Source organism: Salmo salar, chromosome ssa05 (assembly GCF_905237065.1).
Source record: "Salmo salar chromosome ssa05, Ssal_v3.1, whole genome shotgun sequence".
Classification (NCBI taxonomy): domain Eukaryota; kingdom Metazoa; phylum Chordata; class Actinopteri; order Salmoniformes; family Salmonidae; genus Salmo; species Salmo salar.
This window is the reverse complement of record NC_059446.1, coordinates 73,749,318-73,766,945: the sequence shown is the minus strand read 5'-3', so window position 1 is coordinate 73,766,945 and position 17,628 is coordinate 73,749,318. Positions and strand designations below refer to the sequence as shown.

The window sequence follows — 17,628 nt, the reverse complement described above, 5'->3', positions numbered from 1 at the left end:
TCTGCCATAGAACATCATGATAATTCTGGAACACCATGACAATTCTGCCATAGAACATCATGATAATTCTGGAACACCATGACAATTCTGCCATAGAACATCATGAGAATTCTGGAACACCATGACAATTCTGCCATAGAACATCATGATAATTCTGGAACACCATGACAATTCTGCCATAGAACATCATGATAATTCTGGAACACCATGACAATTCTGCCATAGAACATCATGATAATTCTGGAACACCATGACAATTCTGCCATAGAACATCATGAGAATTCTGGAACACCATGACAATTCTGCCATAGAACATCATGATAATTCTGGAACACCATGACAATTCTGCCATAGAACATCATGATAATTCTGGAACACCATGACAATTCTGCCATAGAACATCATGATAATTCTGGAACACCATGACAATTCTGCCATAGAACATCATGATAATTCTGGAACACCATGACAATTCTGCCATAGAACATCATGATAATTCTGGAACACCATGACAATTCTGCCATAGAACATCATGAGAATTCTGGAACACCATGACAATTCTGCCATAGAACATCATGATAATTCTGGAACACCATGACAATTCTGCCATAGAACATCATGATAATTCTGGAACACCATGACAATTCTGCCATAGAACATCATGATAATTCTGGAACACCATGACAATTCTGCCATAGAACATCATGAGAATTCTGGAACACCATGACAATTCTGCCATAGAACATCATGATAATTCTGGAACACCATGACAATTCTGCCATAGAACATCATGATAATTCTGGAACACCATGACAATTCTGCCATAGAACATCATGAGAATTCTGGAACACCATGACAATTCTGCCATAGAACATCATGATAATTCTGGAACACCATGACAATTCTGCCATAGAACATCATGATAATTCTGGAACACCATGACAATTCTGCCATAGAACATCATGATAATTCTGGAACACCATGACAATTCTGCCATAGAACATCATGAGAATTCTGGAACACCATGACAATTCTGCCATAGAACATCATGATAATTCTGGAACACCATGACAATTCTGCCATAGAACATCATGATAATTCTGGAACACCATGACAATTCTGCCATAGAACATCATGAGAATTCTGGAACACCATGACAATTCTGCCATAGAACATCATGAGAATTCTGGAACACCATGACAATTCTGCCATAGAACATCATGATAATTCTGGAACACCATGACAATTCTGCCATAGAACATCATGATAATTCTGGAACACCATGACAATTCTGCCATAGAACATCATGAGAATTCTGGAACACCATGACAATTCTGCCATAGAACATCATGATAATTCTGGAACACCATGACAATTCTGCCATAGAACATCATGATAATTCTGGAACACCATGACAATTCTGCCATAGAACATCATGATAATTCTGGAACACCATGACAATTCTGCCATAGAACATCATGATAATTCTGGAACACCATGACAATTCTGCCATAGAACATCATGAGAATTCTGGAACACCATGACAATTCTGCCATAGAACATCATGATAATTCTGGAACACCATGACAATTCTGCCATAGAACATCATGATAATTCTGGAACACCATGACAATTCTGCCATAGAACATCATGATAATTCTGGAACACCATGACAATTCTGCCATAGAACATCATGAGAATTCTGGAACACCATGACAATTCTGCCATAGAACATCATGATAATTCTGGAACACCATGACAATTCTGCCATAGAACATCATGATAATTCTGGAACACCATGACAATTCTGCCATAGAACATCATGAGAATTCTGGAACACCATGACAATTCTGCCATAGAAGATCATGAGAATTCTGGAACACCATGACAATTCTGCCATAGAACATCATGAGAATTCTGGAACACCATGACAATTCTGCCATAGAAGATCATGAGAATTCTGGAACACCATGACAATTCTGCCATAGAAGATCATGAGAATTCTGGAACACCATGACAATTCTGCCATAGAAGATCATGAGAATTCTGCCACAAAATATCCCTGGTGGAATTCTGTCATAGAACATCGTACATATAACCCAATGAGTCAATCCCAGTGTGAAGCAATAAGTCACTCTGATCTCCTTACATAATGAGAGATGAATACCTGGTTACATACTTACAGATACTCAAAGTCAACAAAACAAAGGAGATGATCGTGGACTTCAGGAAACAGCAGAGGGAGCACCCCCCTATTCACATCGACGGGACAGTAGTGGAAAAGGTGGAAAGATTTAAGTTCCTCTGCGTACACATCACGGACAAACTAAAATGGTCCACCCACACAGACAGCGTGGTGAAGAAGACGCAACAGCGCCTCTTCAACCTCAGGAGGCTGAAGAAATTTGGCTTGTCACCAAAAACACTCACAAACTTTTACAGATGCACAATCGAGAGCATCCTGTCGGGCTGTATCACTGCCTGGTATTGCAGCTGCTCCGCCCTTAACCGTAAGGCTCTCCAGAGGGTAGTGAGGTCTGCACAACGCATCACCGGGGGCAAACTACCTGCCCTCCAGGACACCTACAGCACCCAATGTCACAGGAAGGCCAAAAAGATAATCAAGGACAACAACCACCCGAGCCACTGCCTGTTCACCCCGCTAACATCCAGAAGGCGAGGTCAGTACAGGTGCATCAAGCTGGAACCGAGAGACTGAAAAACATCTTCTATCTCAAGGCCATCAGACTGTTATACAGCCATCACTAACATTGAGTGGCTGCTGCCAACATACTGACTCAAATCTCTAGCCACTTTAATAATAAAAAATTTGATGTAATAAATGTATCACTAGTCACTTTAAACAATGCCACTTTATATAATGTTTACATACCCTACATTACTCATCTCATATGTATATACTGTATTCTATACCATCTACTGCATCTTGCCTATGCCTTTCGGCCATCGCTCATCCATATATTTATATGTACATATTCTTATTCATTCCTTTACACTTGTGTGTAAAAGGTAGTTGTTGTGAAATTGTTAGATTACTTGTTAGATATTACTGCATGGTCAGAACTAGAAGCACAAGCATTTCGCTACACTCGCATTAACATCTGCTAACCATGTGTATGTGACCAATAACATTTGATTTGATTTGATTTGAGACAGTAGATGACATTGACCTGTAAGTCACATTCACAATCTGAGGCCTGTGTGGTATTTATAGTGTCTGAGGTGCTACATTTGGCCCTGTTTTGGTTTTCTTTACCCTCCACCTTATAATAACAGACTGTTAGATCATGTCCTTCGATACAAGTCTCACCCCAGGTCAGACATACTGGTGATTGTGTGATATAATGAGTATTTAGTATTTTTTATTAGGATCCCCTGCTAAAGCAGCAGCTACTCTTCCTGGGGTCCACATGAAACATGACATAATACAGAACATTAATAGACAAGAACAGCTCAAGGACAGACTGCTACAACTGCTTCTCTAAGCCGGCCCTGGTATCCTGATCTCACAGCACCAGTGTTCTGTAAACAGCAGAGAGAATCTCACAACATCAGGAAGTTAAAGGTACAATAACAGCAACCATCCATGTTCTTGTGCCATGTGTCCATGTGCCTTCAGCAGTCTGACGCCAATATTATCAACAAATAGGAAGGTTGAGTCTAACATTTTAGTCGAAGATACTCAACAGCACCGACAGACACTGGCAGAATCATGTGTTTACCATCCGTGTCCTTGGTCCTTCCGTCTGACGTCAACACTACGCATGATCATGTGGTGCCTAGCTGCTGTTGAATGTAAACACAACATACAGTAAGAAACCCAGAATGGAAATGCAATAATCATGTGGAGTCCCCCCCTGCTTTGGTTTGAACATTGACCCCCCCCCTCCCCCCCCCTAAATGTGGCTTTATAATAATTGACTGTTTGATCCAAGATACCTGAGATTGGCCTTAGGTGCACATTTGACACACTGGGACATTGTCCAGGAAAACAGCTCTAGGTGACCCACATCTAGCGCCACACACGGTAGACTTCCTTCAAGTTCCAAGAAAGAAGTCAGCCTCAGTAGAACGTAACACTGATGCAGCGGATGTGTGCGATCAGGATGTGACCGAGAGAGGGACAGAGGGAGACATAATAATGCCGAGCTAATAAGAGCTAGATAGAGAGAGAGACATACTCAGACCCACAAAGAATTCAAAAACAAATCCAATTTTGATAAACTCCCATATCTATTGGGTGAAATACCACAGTGTGCCATCACAGCAGAAAGATTTGTGACCTGTTGACACAAGAAAAGGGCAGCAGTGAAGAATAAACACCATTGTAAATACAACCTATATTATGTTTATTTATTTTCCCTTTTGTACTTTAACTATTTGCACGTCTTTACAACACTGTACTGTATATAGCCATAATATGACATTTGAAATGTCTCTATTCCTTTGGAACCTTTGTGAGTGTAATATTTACTGTTCATTTTATATTGTTTATTTCACTTTTGTTTATTATCTATTTCACTTGCTTTGGCAATGTAAACATATGTTTCCCATGCCAATAAAGCCCTTTCAACTGAATTGACTAAGAAACAGACAGAGGTAGAAAGAGCAAGAAAAGGACAGAGAGAGAGACTGTGAGGGACCTCGAGAGAAAGAGAGATCTAGATGAGTTATTCTGGTGTTTACTAGGCCAGTAGTGCTGCCGTCTGTCAGTATGTTGTGCGTCAATCAGTCTTAAAGTAGGCCTGAGGAAGTGAACAGAGACAAACCGCTTTACAGCTCCGATACAAGGTGCCAGGGCACCGGCTCACGAGACCAGACAATCAACCACCTATACTAGCAGGCCAACACCTCCATAGAGCTAGACCTAATGACACAGAACCACAAACACAGTTTCACATCTATTCCTACTGTAGTTACCAAATGGACCAATTCATGAGCAGCTTCTGTTCTGCTTGTTGCACTGCACTGATTATCGTCACACAACTGCCATCTGTTGGTCAGTGGTAGCTACTACAACCCACTTAAACTGACCCAAAGCTATATGTTTAACCCTAACCCTCAATCACAACCCTAACACTCCTATCACTAACCCTAATCCTAACCCATTTTGGCATAACCATAACCCTAATCTTGGCATAATGATTCACTTTTTTTTACCATGGATTTCACTCTAGGAATTACCTTCTGAGGGCAGCACAGGGAAATGGGATCCCTCCCCTAGCCTTGCGTAACCCTAACTCTAACCATTATCTTGGCATAACCCTAACACTAACCTTTGCTTTAGATCGATATTCAACCCTGGCTCAACCCCTTGACATACCAAACAGATTAATCACCTGAAAAGTATTGAATGTTTTGTAAAAAACTATTTTTTTTTTATTTTATAACGTTTTAGACAAATATGTTTTACTCCTATTGATTTATCACTCTCACTCCAAAACATGTTTAAAGTAATAGGCTATAGGCAACATGTTTAATATTATGTGAATAATAAACCAAAGGGCTACTGCCCACTTAAGAGAATGAATGGAGGGAATGTGAGAAGGGGGTGGCGGATGTAGGCCAATGATACGTGACTGCGGGGTCTGCCATCCTTGCTTTAAAAAGTTTCAAGTCATTATTCTCTCTACCGCTATTCAGCCCAGGTCCCGTTTGCTCATTGTTATTCTGCCCGAGTGAGTGAGTGAGCGAATGAGAGAGGGAGAAAGAGAGGGATAGTGAGCGAGAGAGTGAGGACATTGTGAGAGAAAGGGAGAGTGGTAAAGAGAGACAGAGAACGGAAGAGAACTGAGGCTTCTAACCGTAGGGAGTCTGATGTAGCGGTCGGGGTTTATTCGCGGTGAATTTTCTGTCCGGGGTGTGTGCGTGAAGGCATGTTGCTAATCAGCTCAACAGTGAGTAGAGTTACAGAACGGCACCAAAAGTCTGACGCCGATTTGTGTGAGTAACAATTAAAAAAGGGAGAGAGAGCGAAGTCGGGGGGGAGATTGAGATTTAGTGCACTGCTGGGTGAAACAACCCCCCACTACCGAAGGGGAAAACAATAGAAGAAAAGAAAAAAGGCAAACGGCGTTTCGGTCATCTGTTTTTTTTTCAACAATGAGCTCAGAAAAGGTACAATTCCACTTTGTATCAACTATTTTGCTGCTTATCTAACTTTCAATGAATTGCGCTGAGTTTTATATGTAAGCCTAGAGATCAACAGGTGTTGCTGAATGAGGCTATAGACTGGTGATACTGGTTTGCTGAGAGAGTAATGTCTCTCATTTCGTCCACTTTCACATCTTGATAATTCGTTTAACATGGTTTAGAGAAGATGTTTCGTATTTTAGTTATGTATGCCAATACGAGTCAAAGTGATAAACACAACCTGAAATCCTCCAATCTGTTTATAAAGTTCCTGTTTCACAGACATTTGTTTATATTTTTCACCTATGATGTTACATCTGTCACACTTGTAATTGTTGCCAATACCAGTGTAATCACTTATACTGTTGACAAGCTCTGCAGGAGTTTTCAGTTGTTGACGTTATGTAGGCCTAGTAGCTGTTTTTGAAACATCTTTGGCAACCAAATGTAAAAATTGTATTTCAATACCTACAATACAAAAGCCGTTTCAGGTCATTTGTGTTTTAGTACATTGATTATAGTTTTGCTGTGTAATTCTATATTTGGCTATGTTGTCATTGGGTATGACAATTGGTTCCCAATTGACCAACCTGGTTTGAATAACAAGACATGAATGAACCTCTTAAATTGGACCTTGAGAATGTGCCCCAATCTGCAGATTAACGGTCAGTTTACCAAACCCCAATCCTAACCGTCAGGACATAACAAGCATAACTGATTGTAGATCAGCGCTCATGGGGAACCAGAACCAGTGTGTTGAGTTGGCTAGAAAGAAATCCTGGGTTTTTAATTTAACCTTTATTTATCTAGGCAAGTCAGTTAAGAACAAATTCTTATTTACAATGACGGCCTACCTGGGAACAGTGGGTTAATACCTGCATTGTTTTTTTTACCTTGTCGGCTCGGGATTCAATCCAGCAACTCTTTCGGTTACTGGCCCAATGCTCCAACCACTAGGCTACCTGACACCCCAAAAAATGTGTTTCTGCCTGGTCAACAATAGGATATTGATCAAGGACATTCTTTATTGGATTTCTTCAGATATTGATAACAGTTCTTTGTACACTTCTGCTTACCCAATTAGTCTTACTCCAGTTTCCTTTTCCCCTCACACAACACCTGATTTACTTACCAAAAGGCACATCTCAATAGGTGGTCCAGGTATGACATGACACAAGTGTGGTGTGGGCCTTTCCTCTTTGGTTCTCTATTGCTCCTCTAACAAGGGGGGAGGCCAATGACATCACCTCAAACCATCAGTCCAACCCTTACAGGAAACACCACATGAATTTCACGTGATCACATGTGAATTGTGAAGTTAATGCGACAACATGGAAAGCAATATGCGATAACATGAAACAATACATGTGAAAACGTGATCACATTTGAAGTGTTCCAAAAACACATTTTCACATGATTTCATATATGAAATTTCACTTGGAATCCAGATTTGACATGTTTTTTTTCTGTAAGGGTAACTCCTTGAATGCCCTAATCCTTGACGTTTGCAGTTGTGTCTAAAAAAACACTATTTTGCTCCCCAAAAATGACCCTCAAGTGTGTGTACATTACTGTATTTATACTTGGGATATTCAACAGGAAAATGTCAAATTGCTAGAGGACGTCTTTAACATAAGCTCAGAGCCTCCTTAAACATTGGTAACAATAGTTGTACTTGCAAAAAGTCCATGGGAGGTCAGTTGTACTGTACAGAGCTGTAACCCATACATCTGTGGAATCAAATGATATCATCAGGTCTATTCAACAGCAGCCTGACCAGTCAGTGTTACCCAACACAGTCTGTCTACCCAATGACCATCCACTGACATCAACAAGTGAGCCAATGCATGACATGCTGCAGAATGCCACACACACAGGATGTTGTTTGAAAGGAGCATGTGTGAGCCTTAGTGTAGAGTGAGGTCAGATGTGTGTGTGTGTGTGTGTGTGTGTTGTCCCACACGAGGACCACCGTGCTGTAACACTAGAGAGAAGAGGCTTGTGTGAGAGCCACTGTACATTCATCATGGCTAGAGTACTGTAGGTTTACAGAATAGAACTTGAATGACTAGAATTATTTCTGAGATGCTCTACAATACCGTATCAGAACTATGTCTATTCTGCCCACTCTATTTCCACCAACACATGTAATGAAGTGTCATAAGCATGACACAAGTATTGCCTAAAGTGGTCTATATTACCAATCTTCTGATTGTGTCATGTAATAAGTTAGGCATTATAGTGGAACAGTTAGAATGGCCCGTTACTCAGTGTGCTATAGCTTGCAAGTAAGCATTTCACTGTACCGTTTAAACGGGCTGTACCCTGTGCATGGGACAAATACTTTGATTTGATTGGATTATATGTTAGAGTAACAAATGCTGTTTTTTCCAGTAGGTGCTCCACCACTGCAGACATCATGTATTATACAGTGATACCCTGGTGTATTTTACTTAGGTCATGTGATCTGTGATACATCTGGACGTCTGTTATTACTTCTGCATCTGAGTTATGAAGTAAAAAAACTTAAACCCCCCCCCATAAAACATTATTACCAAAACGTGTCTTAAAACAGCAGTCAGACCCTCCTTTGATTCCAGGCCCTGAGGTTGTATTTCCTGCTTCCATATGGATGTTAATTACACAGCACTTCTTAACTTTTGTGATTTGAGTCCACCAATTACTTTATCACTACCCTACATTAGGGCAAGCCAAATGTTTCTGCTATCAGTTTGTTTCAGACCATTCATAACCCCTCAGATAAGAACAATGGACTTTTCCAACACCAGGCACAAGTGTCATGGCGCTGAATAAACATTGGACCACAGAGAGAGAACCGGTGCTGAACTGACCAAGCTGTTCAGTGACAGAATTCCCCCCTGGATTAAATGGCTAAAGTCATGCTCAACTCAGCTTTTCCCCTTACAACCCTCCTTTGTTATCCTACAGAGATTACATGAAAAATGTTGACCCATATCGGATAATGGAGCAGGACAAAAAGTCAACATTTCCAGTCGTTAGCTCTGGAAGGTCACCCTCTTGATGAGAAGCAGCCGGGGTTCCCAAATACTGGCTCCGGACCCACTGGTGGCTTGTGGTTTATTCCTCTTGGGTCACGGCATAGGACTGCTAGAAGTCTTGGGAATAGACTAAACACAGTCCCAAACAACTCTAAAAGATGGGTCACTCACAGCACAAACATGTTGGGTATGCAGGGTGGTAGTTTAGGGATAAACTATCTGGTCCTTGCCTCCTGTATGGATAATAGACCGCAGATGAAAACCCTCCATCTCACTCTGTATGGGTGAGTTTGATTTGCCAGGTCACCTCCAAACAGCTCGGCCTGAATACCTCTCTTGGGTGTCTGGTTAGACCTCTCATAGAAGTTCTTTATACTTGAATTAATTGTACATTTCAGTCATTTAACAGACACTCTTAACCATTGCTCCTGTATGTTCCTATGGATCAGTGCCTTGCTCAAGGGCACATCAACAGATTCTTCACCTAGTCTGTTCTGGGATTTGAACCAGAAACCTTTTGGTTACTGACCCAACACTCTTAACTGCTAGGCTACCTGCCAACACTTGTTTCTCTCCATCTTTGTGTTTCCAGGGGACTTCAGTCTGCTGTTGTAAAGCCTAATTCCCTAAGATACAGGGGAGGAGACTACAAGACGTAAACATTCTGAAACACCATGTCTCGTTCAGACGAGGTCAACAAGATGACAGAAAACGTGTATAAGGTACAGTGTGTGTAGGTTTGTTGTCTCCAAAAGCAATGAATTAGTCTGTAGATGTAGTCAGGCGAGTGCCCTATATAACGCTTTTGTTGAAACTCAGTCTGCTAGCAGCAATGATCACAGACTGTGACTAAGTGGTAAGTTGAAGAGGAGACATGAATATTGTCTCTTGTTGTCATGTGTGTTGTAGGGGATTCTGGACCAGTTCAACCCCAGTCTGAAGAACTTTGTGACCATGGGGAAACACTATGAGAAAGCCCTGACCGGTGAGAGAGTGGTGTGCACACAGTATAGTGTATAATGTGTGGTGTAGTATATCTAGTGGCGTTGGGTGGGCATGTTGGTAGGGCATGTTTGTTTGGACATTTTAATGATGGCTCTCTGGTGTCTGGCATAGAAGCTGCATTCCACCCAGGCCCAATCCTAAAGCCCATTTTGAGGGTGTTTGTTACATGGTGCCCCTCACTGAAGGTGTTTTCCTCTCAGGCGTGACGGTAGCAGCCAAGGGATACTTCGATGGTCTGGTCAAACTGGGAGAACTGGCCAGCGACAGCCAAGGGTCCAAAGAACTGGGTGAGTGACTGGGTGGGTGACTGGGTGGGTGACTGGGTGGGTGACTGGGTGAGTGACTGGGTGAGTGACTGGGTGGGTGTATGAGAGAGAGAAAGACCGGTGGGTGGGGTGAGAAACACTAAGGGACTATCGGAGAAGAAGCGAGCTAGAGAGTGGAGGAATGAGAGAAAGTAGGGAGGGAGCTGTGAGAGAACTGAGGGAGAGGGAGAGAGTGGGGTGATTGTTGAGAGATTAACAACACCACATGATCTCATTGTAATGCTGCAAACAGTCGGGAAGGGGGGAGGGAGGGAGAGATGCCCGACACCACAAACTACTGTGCTGTGGGAGAGACACACACAGCCTTTACCTCATTGGCAGACTCACAGCTGACATCATAGGCTGAGAAGTTGAGAGATACAATCATTCAGTCAGTTAACAGCTCCAGGTGAGATAAGATAATACTTTATTGATCCGACACCTCAGACACAATATTGCACATACCGACGATGTGAAGTCACAACAAGTGTTTTTTTCCCAGCCCTTTTATCCCGCTCTGTATCCCTGTGTTGATGACGTATTCTCTATCCTGTGTCTTCTTGGGGATTCCAGGAGACACGTTATTCCAGATGGCCGAGGTGCACAGGCAGATTCAGGTTCAACTGGAGGACGTGGTGAGTGTTTACCGTGTGTGTGTGTGTGTGTGTGTGTGTGTGTGTGTGTGTGTGTGGTGATATGATTGATTGTTAAATATTGTGATGCTGTATGAATGATGGTGGAATATGATCTACAGTTGAAGCTGTTCCATTCTGAGCTGCTGTCCCAGTTGGAGCAAAAGCTGGAGTTGGACATTAAATATCTTACCGTGAGTTTATCTATGCATTTTCCTTTAACATATTTCCTTCTCTCTACAGCACAACCACTTTTCTGACTAATTATTTTTCTATCTGTTGCTCTGTTTCTCTCTCAATCGGGTTTTCTCGCTTCTGTTCTCTCTCGATCTCAGGCCACGTTGAAGAAATATCAGAGTGAGCGCAAGTCGAAGTCGGAATCTATCGAGCGCTGCCAATCACAGCTCAAGAAGCTGCGCAGGAAGAGCCAGGGCAGTCGCCACCCCAACAAGTACGGAGATAGGGAGATGCAGGTAACTGGCATCCAACAACACCATTTTGTGTCAGTAGTGCTTTGTGTGTAAGGTTTCGATGATGCATTTGTGTATTTTTGAAACGCATACAATGGTGTTTTGACAATTGAGATTTGTGTAGAATTTTCTTGGAAACACCACCAGACTAAAGCATCTTACTCAGCTTACAAGGCACAGGCAAGTGTTTGTGTGTGTATGTACAGTTTGTGTGTGCGGAAGTATGGATGAGATTAAACAGCAATCTGGCTCAGCTGATTTGGCTTCCAGTCCTTACTGAAGTAAAAAAGGGGATAGGGAAGAGAAAGAGGAGAAATCTTAGGAATGAGAAAACAGGAAATAAAAAGGGGTGGACAATGGAAGAAAAGGTTAAGGAAGGTGAGGGATAATATTTTGTGATTGGGATTTAGTTTATCGCTGCTAAGCAGACAGGATATGATGTCACTTCTTCCTTTTGGTCCCTCAGTTGTGCCTCTCTTCCTACAGTGTATTATGAAGGTCACATATCTCCTACTCCGCTGCCTCTGTTATGCTGCATTCATTTCTATGTGTGTGTTTACTTACCTCTTGTCAGTATGTGGAGCTAATGAGTCGTCGTCAGGCTGAGCTGGACACGCTGGTTGCTGTGGGTTACCGCTCGGCGCTGACGGAGGAGAGGAGACGATACTGCTTCCTGGTGGACCGCCAGTGTTCCGTCACCAAGCTGCTCATCAACTACCACTGCAAGGTACACACACACACACACACACACACACACACACACACACACACACACACACACACACACACACACACACTGTCCCTGATCCCCATCCAACTGCCAATCTGCCTCTCCTTCCTCCCTGTGTGCAGGTGAGAGAGCTCCTGTCACAGAAGCTGTCCTCATGGCAACAGTCATGCTCCCAGCCAACCAGACTACCTGAACGGGCGCTCAACCTGCTGCGTCACACCGCCCCTCAGGGCTCTGGGGCATCTGGGATAGCTGAGCTCCTCCGACACGCCAAACTGGGCGCTGCACAGCCAGAACAGGTGAGGGCAAGGGGTTTCAGTTCATTAGTAGGAATTCACAGACAAATGTCTGAATTCCATGAACTTCAGAAGATAAAGTGAAATTATTATAAGATTATGCTATTCTGTAATTTAGACAGCATTCAGATGGTTTTCAGTCATTTAGCAAAATTCCATTGTTTCTTCTCCTCTCTCTGTCTTATCTCTCTCTCTTACCGTTTCTCTCTTTCAGAGGCTGTCAGTACAGGAGGTGCCTCCCTTGTTGAATGGTGGCTCCCAGCAGCAGAGACCCATCCCCTCTTCTTCCCAGAGTGACATCCCCCCTCCCCAAAACTCCCCCGGACCCCAGACCTTCCGCTCCCTCGCTGCCACTGGAGGGGCTATTGGAGGGAGTGGGGCAGGCTCCCCTCAGCAGACCAGCACACCTATTAGTGTCTCAGCTAGCCCCAATGCTAACAACAACACAAGTGCTAATGCTATCACTACTGCTAACACTCCCACCACTTCATCCACCTCCTCCTCCACGGTTGGCTCCAGCCAAGCCCAGCAGACCTCTCTTCTCCTGGCCACCAGCACCTCCAGCCTTTCTCCTAGTCTAATCCCCTCCACTGTGCTTTCTCTCAGCCAGGGCTCCCCATCCTACTCCTCCCTACAGGGCCTGGCCCTACCGCTGTCCCTCAGTGCCCCTCACAGTCCTCCACTACCCCACAGTGCACCTCTCTCCAGAGCCATAACCCCCTCGCTGCACCACCAGGGAGTGCTAGGAGGAGGGAACACACCATTGCTATCCCATAATCCTATGCTGATGAAGGCAGCGGAGATGTATGGAACGTCTACACTGCCATTGCCTAGGAGACCAGTCAGCGAGGCCCGGGTGGGAGGGTTTATGGGTAGGTTTTGATACCCCCCTTCACTTTTTATTTGCCATCTTGTCCATTTCTTTCCCAATGTGATGTCTATTTAATTCATTTCACATTCCCTCTCTCCTCTGTCCCTCTCTATCTTCCAGGTTCCACTCTGCCCAGAGACAGAGTTCTCCCTCTCTCCAGCCCGTCTCGTGTGGAAGCCATATTTGCCCACGCTCCTGGGGGTTCAGAGGGCAGTGGAGTGGGCGGGGCCTGCTTACTTCACTTCCTGCCAGGCGACGCTCTCAGCCTCCTCATCTCTGAGCCCAGAGACGGGTGGCACTATGGCCAGAACGAACGGACGGGACGGTAAGAGTTAGAACCCACCATTCTGTACAAAAGTCTACAATTCTTCAAACACCAACTGAGGACTGTTCTGAAATGACATCTTCAGGCAATCCGTGGGTTTTCTAGGTTATATACGGATAATACCAAAACAATTCCTCCCTCTCTCCCTTACAGGAAAGGCTGGTTCCCTTTCTCCTTCACTCAGCCTTACCCCAACACCTTGGATCCCCTCGACAGCAGGTCTGTCACCATAGAAACAAGGAACTGTTATGATATTGTCATTTCATTCCTCAAAATGTTATTGTCTTAAATGGAAGTCAACTTTGTAGGGTTATGATTAAATCTTGACACTGTAACTCTAGAAATCCTTCCGCTATGCTCTCCACCCTTCCCTGTATTGACTCTGATCTAACAGCCTAGCTGCAGCGTTGTCAACATTATTGTCTGTCAGTATGATAGCGATATCTACAAACTGGCAGTGATGATTTTGGCTTATTCACAGGAAGCTGAGAGAGATCACTGACACTTTGACACAGATATGCTGTTTTTTTCTCTAAGTGTCATTGTCATTTTGATGTGTCCATGCCAAGCAAAGAGATCGGGCCTTTAGAGAGGAATAAAAATGAATGGCCATCCTTCTTTCCATCTGCCTAAGCTCTGTCCTAATCTTCTACCACCTCGTACGTCCCCTTTGCTCTCCAAGATCAACAGTACAGTTGATGAGTTAGCGTGACCACTTTCCTCCATTTATCCTCAGTCTGAAATGTCAGAACAATATGCCTGCTATTGTCATTAAGGATATTGAGTTGAGCAAGACACTTGAAAATGAACCATTTACCACTGGTTTCTCTCCAGCTCCCCGCTCCTCTCTAAGGTCAACAGTACCAGTACGGGTCAGTTAGACAAGCTGGTCTCTCCTGGCCTGCCTGCCTTGACCCCTGAGTCCGAGGAGGAGCGCTCATTCCCCCCTCAGAGGGTCAGCACCTTCCGCCCGCGCCCATACAGCATGGCCGACTCCAACCAGGTCAGCCTGAGGCCGAAGGTCAGAGGTGAAGGGGTAGAGTGGGCAGGGCCCCCTGACCGACCGGCTCTGTCAATGCTGATGCAAGAGGTATAGATGGCTTATAATGACAGAATATAATGTAGATATGATATGTAATGGGTTAATAACACTAGGATCTTCATCACTTTTACTACAGCTCTCCTCAGACTTCGCCTCTCCTCCACCCTCCCCAACCTGGTAAATGCATTCATTATATTATTTAAACAGTAGACATACTGCATTGCAGTAGTCACCAACCCTGGTCCACTTTAGATGGATGACTGTCGATAAACGTGTCTAAGCTTCTGTCATGCCTGATATGCACATTGTCTCCCTGGCAGGACCAACCCATTTGCCCATGTCCGGCTCAGAAAGACGGTGACCAATGATCGCTCTGCACCCATCATCGAATAGGACATGGTCTCCTTGAACAGGCAACCAATGGAGAGGTGTTAATAGGAAACATTCATGTGTTTTGAATTTGTTCTCAGAGTCCAGTAACTGTGTTGGTTGAGTTCTCAACTGTTGAGCCTTAAGAGAAAGCCTTAAGTAAACCTTTCTGTTCATGTTGGTTATTTACAAGTGCTGATTAGATGTGTATTAATCAGGCATAAGTCAAACTACAGACACTTATGTGGTTTTATTTTGAAGATCGAAGAATCAAAGCTGAAATTTGAGTGACAACAGTAATTGTCAAAGACACTTTGGACAAAATTAGATCTTGAATAGAAATCCACCATAGTATTTGAGAATTATAGAGTAAAAAGATGAGTGTGAGAATTGGAATTTAAAAAGCTCTGTGATGTTAGTAAAAACACAAACGGATGACGGCCATTTTGTCGGCATGTCCAACATTAACATTTGAGCCCTGGGCATTACTGATCATTTTATAATGTTATTTTCATTTTACAACACTTTTCTAGAAGTAACCTTGGTAGAAAATGTTCATTATGTTTTTTTGTCTGTACCCGTTCAGGGACTGGTTCCTGGTAGCAGCCTGTAGTCGGGTAATAGTTGAATGAATTATATCATACTTTACTTGTACCATTAGGAATTGTCTTAAAGGACAGGCTCCTGTTTTATCAGTATTTTCATTGAGGAGGATTTTTGAGAAGAGATATGCAGAGATATGTGTGTATGATCCAGGAAAATCCAAACATGTTGAAGAATTGTCATTATTTTTTTTTCATTGTTGGGATTCAATAAGAGTATGTTTAAACACATTGTTAGCTAGGCAGATGTATTTTCACGATAGATGCAGACCTACCAATCACTTGTTGATTTATCACATTTGTACAACTTCATTTACATGTTCTCTGTATGGAGATTTAAAGAAAAGTGTATTGATGTTGCTTACTGATGTCATCAGCACAATGCTGGGTAGGAAATAGTTCAAGTTTAAACACTAATATTCTTTTAATAATAATTTGTTTTAATGTGCGGTAGGATTTGTATAAGGAATTATATTTTTAAGATCAACTGATCAATTTACAAAGGCAATTGATATGTTATACACAGAAATATGTTGCATTGCAAAGCTATTGCTGCTAGTTTATGATGTGTAGATTGTATTGAACGTTTACCTTCAAGAGTCTCTGTTATCTACAGAAACGTATTAATAGAAGTAAGAAGGAGCAACCGTACAGATGTAGGATCTTTATTTGCTCACTCTTTTGTTGGTGAGAATGTTCCTGCATAGCAGGAAATGCAAACTTGTAGTGTATTTTAGTTTTAAAAAGGCTTCTAAAGTGAGTCTATCAACCCCTACAAAAAATGTAGATTAATTCACATTTCTTGTTGCTGCAGGATTATTTTCCTGCAACTGGCTAAAATTTAGATCTTACATCTGTAACAATGCATCCCTGTGGGGTGAACTGTACTTCTATTTGTATTGGACAGGTAGAAAAGGAAAGAAACAGTGGAGGGTTTGGAGGATGGCTTTTCCTGTAAAGTAGGTTTGAGAAATTGGCATTGTGTTGAGGGATAAAAGTATAAGAAAAGAGATGGATTCAGCTCGTTTGTTTTTACTAGTGTCTTCTCGATTGATTTCAAATTCGACTCCAACAGATTGTTCACATCTAGCAGATTTTAGCTGCACGTTTACCAATTGCAAACAGTACAGAACCTTATTTAAAGGGCGAAGACTTATTGTGTTTATGAAGTCTAACTTTGAAAGTGTTGAGGAAAGTATTTGGAAAGTGGAACAGTGTGTGAGCAAGTGTCAATGGTAAACTAGATGTAGAAAGTAGTATTTTTCTCTCACTTTCTCCATGTCTGGTATCTCTCTAGTCTGTCATCTGGTATCTCGCTAGTGTCTCTGTCATCTGGTATCTCTCTAGTCTGTCATCTGGTATCTCGCTAGTGTCTCTGTCATCTGGTATCTCGCTAGTGTCTCTGTCATCTGGTATCTCGCTAGTGTCTCTGTCATCTAGAAAACTGCAGTTGAGAGATTCAGGGTGGAAATATGTGGCTGGGTAAATTGAGTTTCTCTGTATGATCTTTATTCTGATTTCCGGCCCTTACAGTGTATAGTTCCTTCTCTCCTCATGTTTCTGTATCGTATTAAGTTGCATCTCTAACCTAGCCTGTGAAATGATTGACTTTGTTGCTATGGTAATTCTAACACCCAATAAATAACATTGCTGTTGATTTAAATACTTAGTATAGTGAAATCACATAGTTGAAGTTTACTTATGTTTGTACAAATTGAAAAAAATAAAAATACGTTTTTGATCTTGTTTAACTTTGTTTTTCCTTAACCTTGCACCTTTTCTTTACACCGTCCTAACCTTCTTCAAAA

The 17,628-nt window shown here is 42.6% G+C and overlaps 1 protein-coding gene across 2 annotated transcripts; it reads left to right on the top strand.

The window, feature by feature from the left end:
• The first annotated feature begins 5,636 nt into the window (after nt 1-5,636).
• On the top strand, nt 5,637-17,566 carry zgc:158689 (I-BAR_IMD_IRSp53 and SH3_Irsp53_BAIAP2L domain-containing protein). Of its 2 annotated transcripts, none has more exons than XM_045718831.1 (15): nt 5,637-5,964; nt 9,766-9,895; nt 10,083-10,158; nt 10,379-10,465; nt 11,057-11,118; nt 11,238-11,309; nt 11,451-11,588; nt 12,160-12,312; nt 12,438-12,614; nt 12,826-13,483; nt 13,603-13,807; nt 13,961-14,026; nt 14,642-14,897; nt 14,986-15,026; nt 15,170-17,566. In XM_045718831.1, the coding sequence occupies exons 2-15, from the start codon at nt 9,848-9,850 to the stop codon at nt 15,240-15,242; spliced, it is 2,112 nt and encodes a 703-aa protein (XP_045574787.1). In that variant the 5' UTR covers nt 5,637-5,964; nt 9,766-9,847; the 3' UTR covers nt 15,243-17,566. The 2 variants fall into 2 exon arrangements, with proteins under 2 accessions (XP_045574787.1, XP_045574786.1); XM_045718830.1 differs by having other exon boundaries at nt 5,637-6,138.
• The last annotated feature ends 62 nt before the right edge of the window (nt 17,567-17,628 follow it).

Coding starts and splice junctions, on each gene's coding strand:
- zgc:158689 (XM_045718831.1), top strand. CDS start 9,848: ATGTCTCGTTCAGACGAGGTCAACAAGATGACAGAAAACGTGTATAAG. Junction 12,313..12,437: donor TCATCAACTACCACTGCAAG/GTACACACACAC, acceptor CCCTGTGTGCAG/GTGAGAGAGCTCCTGTCACA. Junction 14,027..14,641: donor TTGGATCCCCTCGACAGCAG/GTCTGTCACCAT, acceptor GTTTCTCTCCAG/CTCCCCGCTCCTCTCTAAGG.